This window comes from Panthera uncia, chromosome C2 (genome assembly GCF_023721935.1).
Source record: "Panthera uncia isolate 11264 chromosome C2, Puncia_PCG_1.0, whole genome shotgun sequence".
Taxonomy (NCBI): Eukaryota; Metazoa; Chordata; class Mammalia; order Carnivora; family Felidae; genus Panthera; species Panthera uncia.
The window spans coordinates 150888709-150911391 of record NC_064810.1 but is presented as its reverse complement, the minus strand read 5'-3'; the positions used below and the strand labels follow the sequence as shown (position 1 = coordinate 150911391).

Here is a 22683-nt window from a genome sequence, read left to right as displayed (position 1 = left end):
TTTGCTTCACCTCCCTTCCCATTCTAAACGTACACCAAGAGTAGTTCCATCCCCCTGGGGGTGAGGGGTAACTCTCCCTCATCCCGCCTCCATCACCTGTCAATCACTGGCAGTGCAAACAGGGTGGGTTTAGAGGCAGGTAAATTTCATTCTGAACCTTGGTCTTGACTCACGTGAGCTGTGTGACCTCAGGCAAATTCCTTAACCTCCCTGGGCCATTTCTCCAGGGGGAGAACAGCAGTGCCTTCTGGATGACTGGGAAGATAAAGAAGGGGCTCCTGGTGAAGCCCTCCGGGTAGGTGCCATTATTATCATCAGAATGGGTGCTATTGTTCCGTTTTGGAGACGAGAGTAGCCCATTTATTGAACCATCAGAACTCCATGGGGGGCAGGGGGAGGGGAGACAGAAAAAGACTTTATTTTTCTATGTGATGATATTTAGTCTGACAAACCACCCTCGCCCTAGGTTGCCACAGCCCATGAGAAAATCTTGGCAGATTCCTTAACTTCCTGGTCACTTGAATTTATTAAAAATCTGTCTAAAATAAAACTCTCGTCCCATCTATTTAATCCCTCCTTCCTCCAGCACCCGCCCGGTTCCTAGCTGGAAGGAACGGAAGTGAGGAAGGTCTGTTCTGCTCCATTACGGTTTCCGGGTCCCCACCTTGGTGTGGCTGTTTCAGCGAGTGCTTTTCATGCCCCGTGTCACTTAGTTTTGCTAGATAGGGAAGGTCCTCTTCACAATAAATGCAGGGCTCCCAAGGACGCGCGGCCCTGCTCCCCTGTATCAGTCAGGATGGGCCAGGTTATGGTACAAGAACAAACAACTCCCAAAGAACTTGTGAGCTTCTCCTCCTCCTCCTTTGATGTTTGTAGCTCCTCTGGTGGGTTTGGGCTGTAGAGAAAAGGGCCCGCTGTCTCTGACCTTTTAATGTAGGGTGTTGCTGCTTCTCTGGCCAGAACTTTCTGGCTAATGATGCCTCATTGCTGGCCTTAGTGGGGCTCCGCTAGACGGCCCTGCAGGCCTCTTCCCTGGATGGCTCCCTGGCTTCCCACAGCCACAACCAACATCACCTGGGCAAGGAATGACAATCCCACCACATTCCAGGAAGGTGGGAAGAAGCAACGTATTGCGTCTACACACAATAGACACCCAGCCTAATGATTTCAAACACCAGTCATCTCTTTAGTTGATGGTTCTGTGGGTTGGCGATTTGGATGGGACTCAGCTCGACGGTTCTTCTGGTCTCATCTAGACTCTTTATTCCACGCAGGGAAACAGGGTGGCTGTGCTTCAGGGGTCTTGCTCATGTGATGGGAAGTGACGGGACTGTGTGCCCGTCATCATCCTTCAGGCTGCACTGGCTTAGCTCCTGTGGCAGTTTGGTTTCCAAGAGGGAGGACAGAGCATGCCAGGCGGCTTGAGGTCTGGGCTCGGAACTGGCTCGGAACTGCTTCTGCCACCTTCTCTTGGTCAAATTCCCCAAACCAACAAGATCCAAGGAGTGAGGAGTTACACTACCTTGGACTGGTGGGTCTGCAAAGTCACATTGCAGAGGTGAATGGGGAAGAGGAAGGGTAGAAAATTGGGGCGTTTTTGCAGTCTACCCCAAGCACCGAAGACCACATCTTCCTGATCTTCTATGGAAGAGGTTGGAGGGGAGATGCAGAGGTGACTAGGTTTGGCATGGGCTTATCAACTCATCTTATATATCCCGTGGGGGGGGCGGTGACCACACTTGCAGGGGGCCTTATTAGACGAGTGTGCTTTACCACCTTTTTATCTGCAGCTTTGGGTCAAAGACATTAATTCCAGGCGACAGGCAGAGTCCCCTTGGACATTCAGTTACGAAAGGAAACTACCTTCTAGGTAAAGTGACCTCTCGCAGACCACACAGCCACTAAGCGCTCCGTTCCTCTTATTTGGGCGAAAGGGAAACATTTGCACAAAAGGGGCAGTGAGGAGAAAGCATAGTAAATATCACGGACTTCTAAAAGGCCACCGTGGCTGCCATGGACAGAGCAAGGTACACGCTGGTGCAAGCTGTCACGGGGACCCAGAATCTGCCAGTTCCTGGAGCCCATGACAAGGAGCGTCTCTTTAGATTTAAGAACAAAGGAGACTTCATGAAGCTTCAAGAAACTTCACGAAGACCCCCAGGCTCACATGCTCACATCTGTGTTTCCAAAAGACCCTTCTGGCTCCAATGTGAAGGCTAGATTGGTGGTACAGACCGGACCAAAGCCATAAGGCTTTGCCAAACCCATGTTTTAACCCTTCGTAATTCCAATTCTGAGGTCAAAGGAAAAACGATCCCGTTTGCCATGGCCAAAACCCAGCAGCAAAGCAGGGAGAAGGGCAGAGAAGGTCAGACAGATAATCCCACGCACATGCCCACGCCCAGATTACCCGTCCGTACGCTTCAGACCCACGCAGGCTTGAGAGTTTCTAGTTCGTGTTCCGTGGATACTTTGGCCACGTGGATTCCCAGTCACGCAGCGGCCTCTCTTGCTCTGCTGTGTATAGAGATGGGTGGCTGCTAAGTGACCATAAGAGAGAACATCCAGCAGAGGTCCTGGCATCGTAGACGCGGCCACCGAGCCCAGAAGGTCGAACGCTTAGTCGTTCCAGTGATTCAAATTCAGAAGGCAGGTGGTGTCAAAAGTCCAGTGTCACGGGACATTCTGATGGCACGCAGGTAGGACCTCCAGGAGCAGGGGCAGAAGCACAGGCGCCGTGCGCGCTCTTTGGGTCTTCTGGCTCGGGAGGGGGCGGGGAGAGAACGGGCCAACTCCCTCCAGGCCCTGACCTCGCCCCACCCACGCAGGGACGCGCGTGAGCCTCCTTGGGTCCAAGGGTGTCCCGGGATGGGGGGGGGGGGGATGGCACAAGCGTCTGCAGCCGACCTCACCCCCACAGCCTGAGTCTGCATGATCGATCGTAAGAGTGTGTTCTGTCATTGCATTGCAGCTCCAGAAACTAAAACGATCACTTTCTTTCAAGACCAAGAGTTTACGGAGCAAAAGCGCCGACAACTTCTTCCAGAGAACCAACAGCGACGTGAAGCTGCAGGCGGACATGCTGGCCGAGGTCAGCCCCAGCTCCAGCCCGCTCCCTGCGCCCGGAAGCCTGACGTCCACACCCACCAGGGCCGCCCTGCACCCCGGGGCTGGCGGCAAGGCCCACGCCTTTCAGGAGCACATCTTCAAGAAGCCCACCTTCTGCGATGTGTGCAACCACATGATCGTGGGTAAGGCCTCCCCCACCCCCACCTCCAGGTCCCCGCGCCCGCCGGACAGGCCGGTGAGAGCGGTGCGGCCCGGGTCCGGGTTCCAGGACGGGTTCCGAGCCTCAGAGGCGTGCACGAGGGCAGGTTGTTTGGGGGATCGATAGCTGGGCAAAGGGAAGGGAGGCAGGACGGGGCAGAGGGAGGCGTTGGATGGTGAAGCAGGTGCAACTTGGGCCGGGTCCCCAGGGAGCCCTGTACGGTCGTCTGCTTGGAGGCTGGAGGTCCGGGACGTGGTGCCCCTGCCTCACCTCTCACTGCGTACGGGCAGCCCTTGGGGAGGGGGCAAGATCCTGAATGGAGCAGCTCTTTTCAGCCAAGGGCAGTTGGCAGAGAGGGAATCGGTGGGAGGCAAGCAAGACGTGGGACGCTTGGGCGTGGAATTCTGCAGGGGGGCTCGAGTGACACATCACAGCATCTGCTCCAGGGCGCACGGCGACGTGTGTCTGGGCAGCCTGGGGAGGGGGGTCTGTTGCTTGGTGAATTACAAGCAGATGAGCCAGACGGGCAGGTGTGGGGGGGATGATTCTGGGGGAGGCACTGAACGGGGTGGGAAAGGTGATGGAGCCGCCATTACGTCTCTGTGCCTGGCACGAACCCGCTCGTGGCGGCAGCCTGAGAGTCTTAGGGGGTGTGCCCAGATGACAGGAAGGACCCCCCAAAACGTCCCAGCTACAGGCAGTTCGGGTGGGATTCAGAGTGAACTTGAACCCGTTGTTTCGAGAGCAGCAGTATACCCTGGTAATTGACCCGTCACCGCAGAACAGGAAGAAAGCGCAAGGAGACAGGCCTGTGTCTGCTCCCAGGGGGCCCGAGGATGTCCCCCCCCCCCCACCATATCCCCGCTAGGAGAAGGGAGAGGTCATCCCAAATGGAAGCGAGGCCGAAAATGAAAGATGCAGGGCCAATCCAGTTGTGCCCCGTCTTCCTGAGATGCCCCTGACCCTCCAGAGGTGTCGCTGGGCCAATTCGTGGGGTGCCCTAAGTACTCTGAGGCCAACAGGTGTGGGAGATCTGCTCCCGCTCGTTGACGTCCTAAATGCTTCAGAGTTGGGCTTGGCCACGAACGTTTCAGGGAGGGACGCTGTTAAGGTCCAGAACCTCAGACTCGCAAGCCAGGCCCGGGGCCCAGCGAGGTCCCAGGCAAAAGCTGGTATGTTCTCTAGCCTCACGGCCCAGCGCTCCTACCCTGACGCAGGCACTTCTGTCCGACCCTGCCGTGTCCCCTCCAGCACCAATTTCCTACAGGCTGGCATCCCTTCTGAGGGTGACCGTTGCCTCAGGTCACATTCCCTAGAAGCAGAGCCCCAGAGGGGAGTTAGACGTCTGGGATCTGTTGAGGGGGCACCCTGGGGAGAAGGGGGAGGGAGGAAGCAGATGGGGCAGGGAAGTCGCTAAATAAGGAAGCGGTCCCCGCCTGGCGGGAGTCTGGCTCCAGGGTTACACAGCCCGGCCTTCCTGGAGGCCAGCCTTTTGTATCCTGCTGGCAGTGGCCCCTCCCTCCTCCCATGGTGGAGGCCCTTCCCTAACCTGCTGGGTCCAGTGGGTCATGCTCCGTTGAAGGCAGTTGTCTGGAGAAAGGGGTCGCTGTGGGCCATCGGGAGCCAGCATACACATCTCCGGAGCAGTCGGGGCTTTTCGCTGCTGTCACCGATTATCACAAATCTAGGAGGTTAAAACAACACAGAGTCACTGTCTCACAGTTCTGGAGGTTGAAAGTCCGCGGTGGGTCTCAGCGGGCTAAAACCAAGGTGTCAGGAGATACGTTTCTTTCTGGAGGCTCTAGGGGAGAGTGTATGTCCTTGCCTTCTCCGGCTTTGATAGGCTGTCCACACCTTGGCCTGTGGCCCCTTCTGTGTTCAGAGTTATGATGGCAGGTACGTCTTTCTCACACTGCCGTCTCCTTGGTCCTCACTGCCCCTCTTGCACCCATTTGGATAATCCTTCCGTCTCAAGGCCACCTGACTGGCGGCCTTCCTTCTTTCTGTCTGTAACCTTGATTTCCCCTTGCCGTGTAACGTAACACGGTCACAGGTTCTGGGGATTAGGAGGGGGACACCTCTGGGAGGCCGTTCATCTGCCCCCGGACACCCGGTAGGGGTATCTGGGCAAGGCATCAGCAGTGTCCACCACAATCATAGAAGAAAACTTCGGTTGAAGATCACAAGACTGGCCTCTGTTGGTTCCTTTCCATCCGGGTTCTGAGGCCAGTCACGTGATTGTCGTACTTACTCCAGCCGATGGCTTTGTCGTGTCGCATGGTGAGAGGCCATTTTCATTTGGAGTGGGCAAAGAGACACCTTTCTGGTCAGTGCACAGAATGGGGAGAACGCTGACCCGTATTTTTCTCCTGCCTATTCCCATGACATAATTAGCCTTTCCCTTCCCAGATAAAATGAGGTGAGGGGGTGAGGATAGTAGAAAGACTACGTTCATGGAATCAGCCTGAAGTTGAACCCCATGCAGCCGTGTGACCTAGTGCCAGTGACTCACCTTCTCGGAACCTGTGTCCTCATTCTATACAGCTATGAAAACCTCAGGGTTTTCAATGGATTCATGAGCTGGCAGATGGGAAGCACCAGGCATCTAGAAGTTTCTCTGTAAAGGGAGCCCATTGGAGTTGGTTATCATTAGAGGAGAAAATAGTCATTACTCTCCTGAAGCAGAGAAATCTATTCACAGGATAAACCAAATTAGTTTTACAGAAAAAAGTTAAGCTTAATAGGCATAAATAGTTGGAAAAATAACGTCCACACGTTAAGAAGCCCCTCATCTACATGGCAGTGTTTTAGGTTCACATCGAGGATTGTCTCTAATTCTCCATTTCATATTTTATAAGGGATATGGACAAGCGAGTGGGTGTCTAGACGAGTGATCCGAATGGTGAGCGGTGCGTCCAAACAAAATCCTAAGGAAGCTTTGGGAGTTTGGTGTGTACGAGACTTGGGATGTGCAGCTGTGTTTTCAAGTACCATGTTGGGAGAGTCAAGAGACTCATGCTATGCGGCTTTAGAGGAAAGGGTTGGGAACAAGGAGCAAAGTTAAAAGGCAAGTTTCAGTGAGACTATAACCCACTTACCCCAGGCACTTGACCTGTGAATGAATGAATGGCTTCCCTTGTGAGTGCTGAGTAGTTTAACGTCTGTCAGGCTGTGGTCATCCGAAAGTCTTTTCTTACTTCCTTATCTATCTGATAGTCTTCACAATGAGATTTGAAATGTCTGAGCTTCCCGAAGAAGCCCACGTCTGTCGTCGCCGAGCTCGGACCTGTCAGTGGTTTCCAATGTGGCCAGGAAGGCGGGATTCTACGTTTCCCTTCACGCTTGGCCGAGACCCGGTTAAGGAGTGGGATGTTCAGAATGGGGAGGAACATCTTCCCGTCTTGCAAACAGACACACAGGGCTGTCCTCATCTTCAGAGAACCATTATCCATTCACACTCTCATTTTCTAGCCACCATTATTCATGTTCTTCCTTAGAACAAGCCACATTTCAGAGCAGCGCTTGTATCACTCAGGGGTTTCTCAGTAACGCTGTGTAACAAACAAGTCCTCTCAAACGCCAACACTTGGAGTAGCCTTCTTTGACTCTTACTCAGGCATCTTCAGATCAGCTGGGGTTTGGCTGCCATCGCATATGCTTTTCTTCTTCTCTTACCCCTTCCTTGGACGAGTGGGCCAGCCCGGTTGTGCTCTCCTCATGGTGAGGACAAGTGGAGGCATACAGAGTTTCTTAAAGCCTTGGATTGGTGGCATTCCACCAGAGCGTGGACCCAGCCCACACCAAGGAATGGAGAAATGCTCTCAGCCTCTGGTGGCAGGGACTTCAGAGCCACCTGGCCAGAGGCACAGGTACAGGGAGGGGGGAAGAATGGGGTCCATAATCCAGTCTTCCTCCTTGCTTACTTAGGGTGGCCTCTTGATTATCGAACCTCTTTTGTGTGGTAGACTGCACGAGTCTTGGGGGCTGTACCACCCTTCCATTCCATTTCTCCATCTGGAAGTGATGATTTGGATCTGACTGTGAGCATGGTGGGAGAGGGTCTCGTGTTCCATGCCCAGGACACTGAGGAAACTTGGCCTCCAACCTAGTCTGCGCGTCTGCCTAACATTCTTCCAAGTCCAACGCATCACTTTCAATTCCACACAAATTTGCACCAGGCCTTTTCAAGGCAGTGCTATCCATAACCCTTAAATGGGTGGTGCTGTGTCTCTAGTTTAAATCTCACTGTGACCGGTGTGAAAAGACAAAGGAACATGTGTTTTGAAAATGAGTGACAGAAATGAGTTTGCCTCTGAAGAATGTCACAATCAATACCCTAAGGGAGGATTTAGGTACTTCTCAAGTACAGCAACAATTTTGAAGGACTCCCATCTTGAAAATCACCAAGAGATGTGCCCCGTGCTGAAGAGAATTCTCACTGTACTTTTCCTTTATTAGAATTAAATTTATATTGTAGCTGCCATTTTATCTTGAAAAAGACAGAGGGGTGCCTGGTGGCTCAGTCGGTGAAGCGTCCTACTCTTGGTTTCCGTTCAGGTCATGATCTCACAGTTCATGAGATTCAGCCCAACTTCAGGCTCTGCGCTGACAGCACAGAGCCTGCTTGGGATTCTCTCTCTCCCTCTCTTTCTGCCCCTCTTCTGGTTGTTCTCTCTCTCTCTCTCTCAAAATTAAATAAATGAACATCTAAAGGAATCATCATCAAGGCGCACTGCTCTTTTCCAAGATGAAAGCGAAGTAAAGAAGGCAGGCTCCTTCTAAGAAAAAGGAAGGAGAATGAGAGAAGCAATTTGAGGCAGGAAAAAGGGGGAAAGGGAGGTGGCCAAGGAGGGAGGTGAGGAGAGGAAGCTACGTGAAGCAGAGGCTGGCAAATGTTCTCACTTCCTGAGACGAGGCACGGAACACGCTAGTCTGGGATCGCAGGGCACAGTCCATCTGTCCCCTTTCTCTTTCCCTACTCTTCAGACTTAGCCTCCTGTCTCTACATGTATCACCTGAAGATTCGTTTCCTTCCAACCACAGGTCATTTTCATATCCCAGATTCCAGGGAAAGACTATCTGCTGCTATCTCCTGAGAGTGACATTTCAGAAAACGTATTAGAGCAGGTTTTTTTTCCTTTCAGCTGAGAACCAAAGGCTACATCATGATGGCCAGGAAAAGTCAAATCTCATTTGTGAGGTTTTCTAGCTGATGGATGTTTGTTTAAAAACAGAAGGAATCTGGGGCGCCTGGGTGGCTCGGTCAGTTAAGCATCCAACTCTTGGTTTTGGCTCAGGTCATGATCTCATGGTTCATGAGTTTGATCCCCACGTGGGGCTCCACGCTGACACCATGGAGCCTGCTTGGAATTCTCTCTCTCTCTCTCTCTCTCTCTCTCACTCCTTCTCTCTGCTCCTCCCCTGCTCTCTCATTCTCTGTCTCTCAAAATAAATGAAAACTCTTTAAAAAAATAAAAAGTAAAAGGAACCTGGCATTCTCACTGTCTAGGATTTCTAATTTGGAATGGACACTCATTGGGTTGATAGGGCCTCACATTTGTTCCTTGCCTGACTGTGCCCTAAAGCTGGGAAGGCTACACATTTTCATCTACCAGTGAAAGTAAACCAGGACCCCACCTGTATGTTGCTAATTTCCTCACCTCTTTCACTCTATAGCTCGTTCCCAGTCGCCAGCTTTGCCCTTGTCCTCAGATTTGCACCTCCCCTGCAAATGTGGCACACAGACCCTTGGGTTGAGCAGGCACTGTGGCAGGCCCTTCTGCCAGTCTGATCTTGCCTCCAGGACATGGCTACCTTTTACGATCACCTCCTTAGGCTGTCCCCTTCTAGAAAAATGGGTCAGCTCTGCAAGCCAAAGACGGTCAACCCAACCTTTCATGGGACATAAGAGAAATAGGTAGGTGTACCTCAGCCCCAGTGCTGACTTTCCCAGCCTTTGAGTCAAGAAGACTGATGACCCAGCCTTAGACTGGGAGAATCTTCTTGGTTTAATGGGCATCTTTTCCCCACCAAGCGGATCGATTCTGGCCACCCTCAGGCTTTGGCCACGGGCATGAGGGGTGGGGACTCCTCTGCATCATGTATCAACTTAAATGTATTCCATCAACGGCACCCTCATTTTGGGAGAGCATTGAGTCTGCTTGCGGTAATCTGCCTCTCATTGAAATTTCAGAGACTTGAACAAGTCAAAATAACTATCACCATATCTAACCTATCACCATAACTATCTCAATGCACGAGTCCACTCCATCGGTTAAAGAGGTTTTTTTTTCCAAAGGACTCCATTCTCCTGTTGACTGTCTCATGCCTTGTTTCCCAAACTATTTTTTAATTAACTAAATGTTCTTAGTCGGCATCCACTTAGAAGACAGCCTATCCAACGGGCTCCTATTTCCTAAACACATACTTAGCAAAACAGCTGGATGTCCGTGCTTGACATGTCAAGTTGCGTATACAGTCACTGCGCAAAGAATCGTTCACCTTCAAACCATCCGAGTGGCGACCGCCGGGGAAAAAACTCTGGCTCTGTTTTAGGTGAGCAGCCCCAGAACTGGACCTGAGGTAGAGATTCTTGTGAGAGTGGTTTCTTGTGGAGCGTGCCCTCAGGAGAAGGGATTCGGATTCTGCTGCCCTGCGCAGAAGAGGCAGGGCAGGGGCGTGCTCGCAGTCGGAGTTGGCTTCAGACCGAACAGTCACAGCATCGGCAGGAGAAAGAACTCAGATCTGGAAAAGGCACTCACAGCATCCCTACATCTGTAATCTTAGATGCAGTATAAAAGCGTCCTCCGCTACGAATGAACATAAAATGCAGATGGACCGTGGCCTTGATGTACCTATAACACCGTGTTACCATCAGAATGAACGGTCACATGGTAACATTATAACATGAGGATATCTTGCATGACATGAGTCCAAGGCCTGTCTGCTAATACTCGTTTGACCATTAGTTTAACTGTTTCCTGACCTGTCCTGACGTCATCTGATTGCTCAAAAACAGCCATAAAATATTAACCAAACGTTGAATGGAAGAAAAAACTACACACACACACACACACACACACACAGACGCATATACATTTGTACGTAAAGCTAAAAAGACAAGACAGTGTTGACTCGCCAGTGAAGTCGTCTCTTGATGGGAAAGGCCAAAACAGAAATCAAGGGGAATATGGAAAAGCAAATGTCACATCTGTGTGTTCTTAGAATAGAATGAAACCTCTGAGCTGCCATCAGTCGGTTGACCAGACGATTGTTTTAGCAGCTGCACAGCTTCTAAATGAGAAAAATCACAAATGCTCTCTAGGACCTTTTTCTTAAGTTTCATGCAGATTGCTTTCTTTTGGGTCATGGTACGTGTCCGTCTTAAAATCCAGTACGGAGACCTCGGTGCTTTGTCCAACGGGATCCTTCTCCTCTGGTGTCTTCACTGCTTCCAAGTAGCACTAATGTAACTGCTACTTTTTTTTTTTTACCAGAGGACAAACTTGCAATATAACGCCCGGTCCGACCGAGGTCATTTCTTTGTATTCTTTGCTCCTCTGGCCCCCTTGAGAGAATCGTGTTGATGCTAGGGGCGTATTTGACTGAAAAAATACGGAGCACAGGTGGGGTGTGGAGATGGTGACTCTACCAGATGAGGAATGTTCGCAGGGCGTGGCTGTGTTTGGCCTGGAGAAGCCTTCGGGGAGCACGATCAGGGTCCTCCAGGAGCTGAAGAGATCCCATCCAGAAGAGGGTTTAAACTCGCTCCGGGGTCTCAAGTCCACAATGATGAAAGACACCGAAGGGAAGAGCTTCTAAAAATAACCCCAGAAGCGAGCTCCGCAGGTTTGGGGAGGGGGCGGATTTTCCCCCAGTAAAGTGTATGTTTGGAAAACGCTGTGCGCTGCGCTCCCTCTGGATATTCGGAGCCCGCGTTAGCATTCTCGAGTCCTGCGATGCTGGAAGCTCCCGAGCGTTATCAGTGGAGAACAGGCAGTGGAGCAGGTGCTCTATCCCGACACCTACTTTTCCCCGATTCCACTTGGCTGCTGTTGAAGAGGGTGGGGCTTCTATCTCAATTCAGAAAGCCCTCTCAGTGCTCACAAAGGCAAATTCGTTAAAGAGTTCTTAAGACTCCAGTCCAGGGCCAGTGTTCTCAGAGAGCATTGGACTCGGCGCCTTTCAACTAAAGGGGCAGAGAATACTTTTAAGCTGCCTTCTTCCGTCGGTTTCCCAAAACGTGATGCCTGCTGCCGCGTGCTAAGCCATCTCTCCCAGGAAACGACTTACAAGAAAAAATAATCCACGCTCCTTCCAGGGGAGATTGAACAGCCATGGATGCTGGTGGGCTCCAAGGAAGGAGGTTTCTTGGAGTCTCACGCAGACGTGGAGGCAGCCGGGGGGTGTGGGCTGCTGTTAGGCTCTGGGGCATCTCGTGGGACCTACACGTCATTGCCTTGAAAACGAAAGACCCTTGACCAGCCCCCCCCCCCCAGACATCCTGCTCCCTGGGGACGGTCCCGATCGTGGTTTGGGAGCCCGTTTTCAGTGTGCTGGCGTTTTGTCTTTCCTTGTGGAACATCTTTCCTGCTCCGCCTCCCCATCTGTCCCATTCCGAGACCTGCGAAGGCCCAGTTACAGTGCTTTCTCGAGTTCCTTGGTGGCCACCTACTTCCCTGAACGTTCATACCGTTCCTCAAACAGCCTAGACTTTGGTGAGCCGCTTGAAGACGTGAGTCTCCCTGATGTGCCCGTTCCCATAGCAGGTAGCACACACACTGCACGCACGGAGGTTTTAGAAAATGCTAATTAGCGGGTGGGGAAAAACCAGTCTGCCCTGAAGTACGCCAACAGACGTAGAGGCGAATTGGAGCGCCTGGATGGCTCAGTCGGTTAGGCACCCAGCTCTTGATTTTGGCCCAGGTCATGATCTCATGGTTCGTGGGATCGAGCCCAGCATGGGGCTCTGTGCTGACAGCACAGATCCTGCTTGGGGTTCTCTCTCTCCCTCTCTCTCTCTCTCTGCCCCCCACATGCACATGCCCTCTCTCTTTCAAGGTAAATAAATAAACTTAAAAATAAAAGAAACAGAAGTAAATTAAAAACAAAACAGAGAAAGAATATGGAAAATTCCTAATCCCTCTGAAAGTTATCTCCAGGTATATTAAGGCTTCAGCCTGCCCTAAAGGGAGCTTGACACAGAAGCCTATTTCTTCCTCCGTGACATTTCTCTTCATTTCCCCTTTTTGTTGCATATTTTAATGCAAAGGTGGCACAAAGGGGGTCATAACAGGGATATCTTTATTTTGCATTATAGCCACATACAAATACAAGGCCATCCCATCCTGTTTAACCCTCGTGTCCTGAATTCCCACCGTTATAGTAAAACCCCCAACTTCGTTTTGTGTATATTTGCCTTTATCCACCTTTGACTTTAAACCTTTTTTTTTTGTCACGTTATCTAAGTGCTGCTTTGGCAACTCAACATAATTGGACTTTAGATTTCTTTTTTTTTCCCCAACTTGAATTTTTATTCCAAATTCGAAGAGATTTATGGATTCGCATTCATTCTCTGAGTGAAATAGTTGGCTTTCCTTCTGTCTGTTACTATGCAGTTTCTATTTTGTGTTTTCTGTTTCCTTCCGGTGTGTGTGTGTGTGTGTGTGTGTGTGTGTGTGTTAGTCATGTGGCTTGTGTGTTCTTTTCCTTTTATAACTTCCCGTGTTTGGGAAGATATGTAATATGCTCTTGTCCTAATGATTACCTCTGAGGTTTTCCCAGAACACTGTTCTTCCTCGCCTCTCAGGTTATTAAAAGGTGAAAATACATATGACATTTTGATTTCTCCGTTACTCCAGATAATTTACCAGATTTCTAATCCTGACTCAAGTAAGTGTGCCACTTTTGTCAATCCAGACTTTTACTTTTACAACTCCAATGTTTTGCAAGTCAGACCTTTGAGAATAAGTTTTAAGATACATGCACACCTTATAATAAGATTCTACATCTATTTAGACGGTTCTAATTGTAACTGATTTCAGTATTTACCATCTGTTCTATTACATAACGTCTCCACTCTTAAGCTCTGTTTTTGTTTTGTGTCTCAGTTTCCCGGTGTGTATTTTCAGTACCAAAGGCATACAGGAGTGAATGGCCACGGGGCCACTTGCTTGGCTAATAAACCTCTTGCAGATTGGGGCCGACCGAAGAGCAACTCAGGGTTTCTTGCAGTTTCTGCAAATATCCCTCAGCCATGTCCTATGGCTTTGTCTCCCTGACCAGTCTGCTTTCACTGCGGCTAGTGGCTGGCTCTCCCCGTTTCTATTAGTCTGTGAAATCTAAAGATCTGGAAACGGCTGCCCTATGACAGTAATTGGATCATCCGGGGTGGCAGTTCCTGTCTGGTACTACCTCTCACAAGGACTTGGATGGTGACGTTCCATTCCCTGCTTCCCTGTATTCCCCACCCATTCTTCCGTTTTGATTGAGCACCGACTGTGTGCCCGGCCCTGTGCGGATGTCTGACGTCTTCATTAATTCAGGTGGGGAGCCTGGGAGGTAGCAAAGGAAATGAGAGAGAAGGTATCTAGAAACTGGAAGAATTGACAAGGAGCCCCTCCCACTTTAAGCTAAAGACCCCTTGGGCCTCCTTCCATGACAGACCATGGCATGCGGTGGACAAGGTGGGTTTAACGGGCTTCTCACGATGCTCTCACGGGCCTTCCCAAGCTATCCCCCCACCCCCATCCAGGTGACCTGACCGGGATGTCCTGAAGCCAAATCACTGTTGGGAGAATAGCTGAACCCCATTTCGGGACCAGTTTGAGGAAGTCAGGAAGCCAGAGGAACTGTCAGAATCTAGTTTGTCTAGACCTTAGTAGCATGTTGGCCATACTTATGCATATGCTCCTAAATCTGTTTTTCATAATGTACCCAAGCTAGCATTAGGAAGACATACACCCTGTCTCCCTCCTACACCCCATCCTTAAACATCTCATGACTAGTCAGAATAAGAAAGGGGACCAAGTGGAGAAGGTCTCCAGAATATAAACATTTCCCAAAGAGAAGGCATGATTTTATTTCTGTGGACTGTTTGTTTTACTAGTAATTGGCCAAAGTCTTTTTTTTTAATATGAAATTTATTGTCAAATGGGTTTCCATACAACACCCAGTGCTCATCCCAACAGGTGCCCTCCTCCATGCCCATCACTCACTTTCCCCTCCCTCCCACCCCCCTCAACCCTCAGTTTGTTCTCAGTTTTTAAGAATCTCTTATGGTTTGGCTCCTTCCCCCTCTAAGTTTTTTTGTTCCTTCCCCTCCCCCATGTACCAATTGGGGGGAACGTCATTTTTAAAAAGTCAGCCAAAAGAAGACAACTGTCCCTCTTAAATTATAGATCATGATGTTTGCAAACGCCTTGGTGATTTCTTGAATCACAGCATAGCAATAATTTCCCAGAAGAATAATGTTTTGTGTGCCCCAAAGAAGATACTGGCATTTTTGGAGTCTTTTAAGATTATAACTTAGCAGAAAAAAAAGGGACAATACAGGAAAGTATTTTCCCTGCGTGAATAACCCATCAGAGAGGGGAGAGTGATAATTTAAGGTGGTCTTTTGTTCAGTTTTTAGCCATTCCCTGTAGATCACCAGCTAGGTGATCTAGTAATACCTAGTAATATCATAGCAAATATATGCTGAATACATGTGTTTCCATGTTCTCCCATGATCCACTGGGCTTCAGACATTTTTTTCTTTGTCCCGTCCATCAAGAAATAAAAAAGGTGCCCAGGACAGAAGGAAGGGAGAAGGAATCGTCCCAGGAAGACTTGGAGCAGTCAGAAAGTGGGCACCTCTCTGAATCCCGGATACGCTTTGAGAGTTTTCTAAACTCAAGATGGCAGAACCTTTGCCTGACTGTGATACTGCTGATTCATGCCTTCCTGCTTGAGGTTCAGACCAAGTCACGACAAATATAGGGAGGCCGCCTGCCCTTGGATCCGTTCCATTGTTAATTCTGTGCTTGGAGACTAGGGATCCATGGGAACGGGCCGCCTCCTGCTGTGAACACGGGAGATGCAGACCTGTTGGAAGATGTGTATCCTGCGCTTCCATTCGGCTGCTTTCACGGAGAATGTTCCACTGACCTACTTTAGAACGTGGCTTGTGCAGCCGCAGTGGCTACCACATCATAAAGTGACAGAACTAGGCTGGTAGTAAAATATAGGGCAGCGCTTTGTGTGTATCTGGGACTCAAAGCATCAGGCAGGGCGTGTGTGTGTGTGTGTGTGTGTGTGTGTATCTATGGGAGACACCTGTGCATTGGGACCCAGCTATTAAGGACTGCAGATAGGGGTGGGGGTGGGGGGAGAAATCCATTGCTAAATACTATGAAAGCATTTCCTTCGTAGCTTACCAAACACTGCCTGGTTGCTGAAGGAGAGGAAACAAAGCCTAGATTATTCTATCACACTCGAAGCTTACCTGGCAAGAAAATGCAAAAGTCTATGGTTACCCTGCCCCCCACACCCCAACAACATGACCACAGACGAATGCGGGAGGGCCCCCGTGTGCGCATCGCACGTGCACCCACGCCCTCGGTCAGGGAGAGGTGTGCTGCCATTGCCATAGCAAGAACATCGTTTAAAGAATTCACGTCGCTTCAGCCGGTCCACGATGCCACACAGCCTAAGACCGAAGCGTCACCTTTACCCTGTTCTCATGCCACAAAAGGGAACGAGAGTTACTCATTAAAACCGAGGTGGGGCACTGAACCGGCCTCCGTGTGACCCCTAAGGCCTGTATCACTTTGCATGCGATCCGCCTGGTATCCCTGTGTGAAAAGGACATCTCGGGGAACATCGGCTGAGCATCTGTTTTCCCATTTTAAAAATAGAAATCAAAACTGCCTATTCTGGTAGATTTGGGATAAAGATTAAATGAGACCGCGTCCAAAAGCAGTAGTGTCCGGTTATAGTAACTTTCCTTGCTTCCCCCCATTTCCTGTCCTGCCACCCTCCCCCCGGGGGGGAGGGAGGGCGGAGGAGGGGCTGGGCTGCTGCCCGCCTGCCTTCTCTCCGTGGGCCCAGTCTCTCACTTCGACGGCCAGAACTTGGCTGCCCGGAGGCCTTGGCGATGCCAGAATGCTCGAATACGTCCACAGTGGAGCAGAGCAGCATCTTGGCCCATAAAATCTGCCAATTCACCGAGGGACCATTCCTGCTGGGGCAGGTGGCTCCTTCACGCGCTCAGCTTCTGGCCAGGGAGAGCCTCAAGGCCGTCTGTGACTCCACCCTGTCCCCTTCCTCCAGAAACCCCACACACTGACCTCTCTGCAGTCAGGCCGGGCCGACTTCTCTCCCCCGCTGCCCCCGCCCCAGCCCAGCCTTCGTCCAGCACATCTCACATGAACTAGTTCAAGAAGTCCCTCAGGTGTGTTCTTTCAACCCATCTCTACCTCCTCCTCTGTTGCCAAACCTCAGCTGAAAGCAAACGGACAGTGAGTTCCTGCCTTTCTCAGGAATGCCCCACTCTCCCATTGCCTGAAGAATTACACGGAAGCTTCCCCGGCTTGACACTTACTCTAAAACCTCCAGTAGCCAACAAAGGCAAAGGAGCAAGGGCTTTGTCCCATTGGATTTATAGGAAGTGAAACTTTGCTCACTACCCCTGACAGTAGTGGGCGCACTAGCAAACATCTGTTCGTGGATCACTGCGAATAAACCCAAAATACAGACCTGCGGGAGAGAGCAGGAGGGGGGCAGAATGGGACAGAGGAGCCGGGGTGGTTCCGCTCTTGGTAGAGCGAGTGACCTCGGACAGCTGGTAGACCTCCACCGACTTGTTGGGATTTACTACTAACCAAATAAAGTGATACGTGTGAAGATTCCTTGTGGACCGCAGCACTCAAAAGCTGGGCAGTGTTACGAAAGCCGTCTTTATGTACAAAAGGTTGGTACTCCCAGGGAGGCACTTTGGGGATGGAGAGAAGGAGAAAGCCTAGACTGACCAGTCCCTTCTAGGGACCCCTCAGGAGAAATGCCAGTGCTCAAGCCTTAAGCTAGAACAGTTCCGAAGAAAGCGAACGGGAGTGTGAAAACCAGAGACCCCGGACAAGGCGGCAGACAGGGCAGCCGGGATCATCCATACCAGGGTCAGGGATGTCAAGCTCAGATAGTTCCCAGATGGTCGTGGGAAAGTGGTCATCAAGGAGGATGTCTTCTCGCAAAAATTTAAGCCAAACACACGTGATAGAAGGAAAGCGCGGTGGCCAGGGTATTACGACGTGAACTGGTGACCCAGAGGGCAGAGGCTGTGGACTCCAAACACAAAGCCCTGAGCCAACCCAACTCCCGTTGCTATATTTAAAGCTCAGTGCGGGAGGGGCGGGGGAAGTGGGGAGAGTTTTTCCACTAGCAGTCAGGAACCGAAATAGGAAAGATCAACAGAGAAGCATTTATAAACAATGAATGCCATTAATTTTTTTTTGAAGCTAGAGGGGGTTGGAAAGATGTAGTGTAGAAAGGAGTGGGGGATATAGGCGGGGAAAGATGGTCCAGGGGTCTGCGTGGTGTTTAGTGGTCCTTTCTGCTTGCTTGATGGTGTTTCACCATCAAGTAGGGGAGAGAGAGGATGGGTTATTTTTAATCAAGGTCCCGTGACTAGAGTGCAACTGCGATGGAAAATATGTTCCCTGGTTCCCCCTTTAGCAGAAAACTTTCTAAGTATTGAGTGATATCTAAAGATTGGGGGCAATTGAGGCCGTCTTGCTCTAAGTCCAGAAGAGCTCGAGCTCTTTCTGATACATCACAGCACGGGGACAGTGACAGGTAACCTAGGGCTCTTTGGGGGGACGGTGAGAAAGAATGATAGGTCCTGGTTCGAGCTGTGTCTGCCTAACTTCCCAGCACGGTGGGGCAGGAACATGAGCACAAGAGGCTGGACAGTGGTAGTTTAATATCGTCCCTGCCGTGAAGGAGGGGGTTAATGTTGGTCAGACCGCTTCCCTTCTTTGGGCCTGTTTCTTCATCTGTAAAATGAGAGCGCTTGCTAGATCTGGGGGGAGGTGCAAGTTGGTTTCCATACTAATTGATTGGCAGTGATAGCCCAGAGAAGCTTCTAGCTGCCCTGTCGTGCAGTGAGAACGCTATTGTGACGGATGAGTGATGCCTGCCATGTATGGGGAATGAAGCGCTTCTTCAGTCCCTGTCCCGTGTATTTGTCATCCCTGGGCTGCTGATCTCAAAGGCAGGACTTCTCGAAAGTGGAATACACATGCAGATCACCTGGAAGTCTTGGTGACTTAGCTGATTTAGCGGGTCTGGCTGGATCCTGAGATTCTGCGTTCCTCTCAGGGTCTCAGGCAGTGCCGGTCATGCTGGTCTGTGGGCCACACTTTCAGTTGTGAGGCACTAAGGTATCTTCCCGACTAGATTCTGTGACACCCTTCACTCGGCAAGTCGCTAAGACTTACGTGGAAGGCCTCGCCTTAGGTGCCTGGGAAAGAGAAATGAGGTACAGAAATCGAAGAGCTAATCTTAAATGTTCATAAGATTTCTAACTTTTTCTCTTGCATAGATGTTCTACTTCTTTTCTTTCCATAGGTAATAAACATGGGATGCTTAATAAATAACTGGGGAGACACATACACATGTAAATATATGCACCAAGGCATATAAAAAGTGCCAGGAAAATCCAATTGAGGAAACTAATAATAGTTCTACCCGAGAAGGAAGAGGTCAATGAAAGTCCCATAAAGAACTCAAGTCAGCTGAGCGTCCAACTCTTGATTTCAGCTCAGGTCGTGTTCTCACGGTTTGTGAGTTCAAGCCCTGTGTCAGTCTCTGTGCTGGTAGCATGGAGCCTGCTTAGGATTCTGTGTCTCCCTCTCTCTCTCTCTGCCCCTCCACCACTCGCTCTCTCTCGCTCTCGCTCTCACTCTCTCAAAAATAAATAAGCTTAAAAAAAAGGAATGTGAGATTTGAGGTGGGCCTTACGAGTTTACCACTTCCTACCAAACTCATTATAGTTCTTGGAAGCACCTCCCCATTGCGTACAAAGAAGCCAAGTTATGCCATGTTTTCTTTTTAAAACATATAACAGGGAATCCGCTCTTAATTTCTCAGAAACTGATGATAAAGCCTACAGATTTGTCCAGGTTAGCCATTGCCTCTATGTTGTTTTGGGAGGCTCGTCGCATGGGAGGCACCATATCTGCAAAGCAAACCGGTCGGTTTTTGTCTGAAATAGTATTTGAGAAGAGTTCTGGACCAGTTCATCCTTTTATCCCTGGCTTTCGAATGTATGAATCAAAGCTCTGGGACCATGAAACCACAAAATGTAGCTCGAAGATTTCAGTCAGACCTAGTTGATTGAGGAAAAGAAACACATTAGCAAAGGACACCAGCCCGAGATGCAAAATAAGGATTAAGTCAGACCTGCTTTAGGATTCCAGCCCTACCACTTACGAGCTAAATATACTTGGGTAAATTGTTTAAACTCTCTGATCCTTAATTTTCCATCTGTTAAATGTGGAATAATAACTAACTTCAAGGGATTGTTGTGTTACAGAGAACATATGGAAAGAACGTAATCGTTGGTGATTCAGAGCACCGTCTGCATAGTGGCCCTGACCCCAGTGGTCTCTCCGTTTTCAGCCTCTCGGGAGAAAAGGCGAGTAGTTCTGTGTGCAGGAAGAAAGAGGGAATTTGTCATCAGGAAACCTGGGTTCAGATCTCTTCTCTGCACTCTTGTTTCCGTGTGGCCTTGGACCAAGGATTTCTCTCCCCCAGAGCTTCAGTTTCCTCACCTATAAAAGAGGGCTGAAAATAGTTGTTGCCTTTTATTCATGGTTCTCAACTGGGGGCGATTTTGCCTCCCAGAAAGGGTTTCAAGATTGAGCAAGTAAAAAGAGAGGACACCCAGTTACATTTGAATTTCAGAAGAGCAACCAATAACTTTTTAGTGTGTGTCACAGGCAATATTTGGGACCCAGGTGTCCCGTGCAATATTTGAGGTATTCTTATATTAAAAAATAATTTGTTGGGGCACCTGGGTGGCTCCGTCGGTTAAGCATCTGACTCTTGATCTCGACTCGGGTCACCATCTCACGATTTGTGAGTTTGAGGCCCGCATAGAGCTCTGCACGGACATTGCAGAGCCGGCTTGGGATTCTGTCTCTCCCTCTCTCTGCCCCTCCCCTGCTTCGGCTCAGTCTCTCTCTCTTTCTCTCAAAATACATAAGTGAACTTTAAAAAAATAATCATTCGTTATCTTAAAATTGAACTGGGCTTTCTGCGTTTTATCTAACAACCTTATCTCCAGGGACATTTGACCATGCCAGGTGGTGTTTGGGTTGTCGCGATTCTGGGCAAAGGGTGCTACTGGGTAGAGGCTAGGGACACTGCTAACCCTGCTACAATGCATGAGGTAGCCCAACACACACACACACACACACACACACACACACACACACAGCAAAGAGTTATCAGGCCCCAAATGTCACTAGTGCAGGGGCTGAGAAACTTGGATTTAAGAAAAACACTTTGAAATCTAGAAAGCAGTGAAAGCTATTCATTAAATTTGGGGGCAAAGGGGGGGGGGGGTTGGAGATGGGCACTTTTCCCTTGCCAGCCAGAGGGAATCCAGATGGAATAGTCTGGGCAGTCTGCAGATTGACATTGTGTTGCACAGCGAGTCCTGAGGAACTCGGAGGGAGGCCCCACCTTGAAGGATGTTGTTCCAGGAAAGGAAAACAAAGCCCGCTGTGCATGCCCGCAGGCTCAGGGCGCGCGGCCCGGGAGCCAGTGGGCGGCAGGGACTTGCCGAAGTGACAGGACTTGGCATCCAGGACCACACTCTCCACGCTACCCGAGGCCTAGGTGGTGGTGAGTGGGCATGGGGGAGGGTTGCTGCCCTCTTTCTCCCCCAAGCTGTTAGACTCCCGACCCCAACCGCAAATTCCCGGCAGTGGGAACCCCCAGGGTGATTCCTCTCACCTCGACATGACCTGGTTTTTCTGATTCTTCACAAATAACACCACTTCCTTTCAAAAAATACGTAGCGTCTTGGACCGCCAGGGTGGCTCAGTCGGTGAAGCGTCCAACTCTTGATTTCGGCTCAGCTCATGATGTCGTGGTCAGGAGTTCGAGCCCCAGGTCAGGCTCCATGCTGAGCACGGAGCCCGCTGGGGATTCTCTCTCTCTCCCTCTCTCTCTGCCCCTCCCCTGCTCACACTCTCTCTCAAAATAAGTCAATAAACTTAAAAAAACGGAGTATCTTCTCATTACAGAAGGGAAATACACTCTTTATAGAAAATGAGAAAGTACAAATACATAGAAACAAGAACTAAAAACCATGTATAATTCCACCCCCAGACAGAAATATTAATGTCTTACATATGCTCTGCCAGACATTTTTACATGTATGTTCATGTTCATTTTAAATGAGAGATTTCTAAACACGGGTATTACCCTAATTTTGACACTTCGGCCTTATAGTGTGAGCATTATATCCTGCCAATCATTATTCGGTTAAAAATTGTCTCACTAACCAAAAAGTATTTTGGGTGTGGGTTTACCAAGCTCTTATTAACTCATACTTTATTCTGGGATATTCTACTTATTCCCCATTGTGTGGTATTATTCACAAAGTGACGGTAAGCATCTTTGGAGTTAAGTCTTTGCAGACACATTTAATTATTTTTAAGACCAGTTCTGAAATTGAAATTGCCATAGCGAAGAATTACGCATCTGTTTAAAGTTTTTGGTGCGTGTTCCCAAAGTAACCGGACAGTGGTGCTGTCACACCCATCGCCCCACATCCAAGCACTGATGGTTTTCTTTTTTTCTTTTTTAATATTTGCACATGTGATAGGAGAAAAATGGATATCTTGCTATATTTACTTCCAATTATTTGATTACTAATTAAATCTGCCATTTAAGATGGCTTAACTTTTTTTTAAATATTTAAAAAAATTTTTTTAGTATTTATTTATTTCCGGAGAAGGAGAGAGAGACAGAGTGTGAGTGGAGGAGGGGCAGAGAGAGAGAGAGAGAGAGAGAGAGAGACAGAATCCGAAGCAGGCTCCGGGCTCTGAGCTGTCAGCACAGAGCCCGACGCGGGGCTGGAACTCACAAACCGTGAGATCATGACCTGAGCCAAAGTCGGACCCTCGACGGACTGAGTCACCCAGGCGCCCCAAGAAATGCTTAACTTTTAATTACATTTCTTTTACATGGTCTCATGTTAGCCTTTGGACCATATATCTTTCTGCTTATTTATATATATTTTTTAATTGGAAAGAAAGGCTCCTTAATCCCATATAATATGTTACAATATCCTGAATTTTATAAAGAAAATATTTTCTCCAATATATCTGCCTTTCAGCTTTGTATTAGTGAGCATATTTTCAATG

The 22683-nt window shown here is 49.4% G+C and overlaps 1 protein-coding gene across 1 annotated transcript in view; it reads left to right on the top strand.

Moving 5' to 3' along the window:
- STAC (SH3 and cysteine rich domain) overlaps window positions 1–22683 on the top strand; it is a 111238-nt gene that overhangs the window by 26319 nt on the left and 62236 nt on the right. Inside the window, exon 2 of the mRNA XM_049629050.1 lies at window positions 2972–3251. Within this exon, the coding sequence (XP_049485007.1) occupies window positions 2972–3251 (280 nt within the window). The remainder of the gene's footprint in view (window positions 1–2971; window positions 3252–22683) is intronic.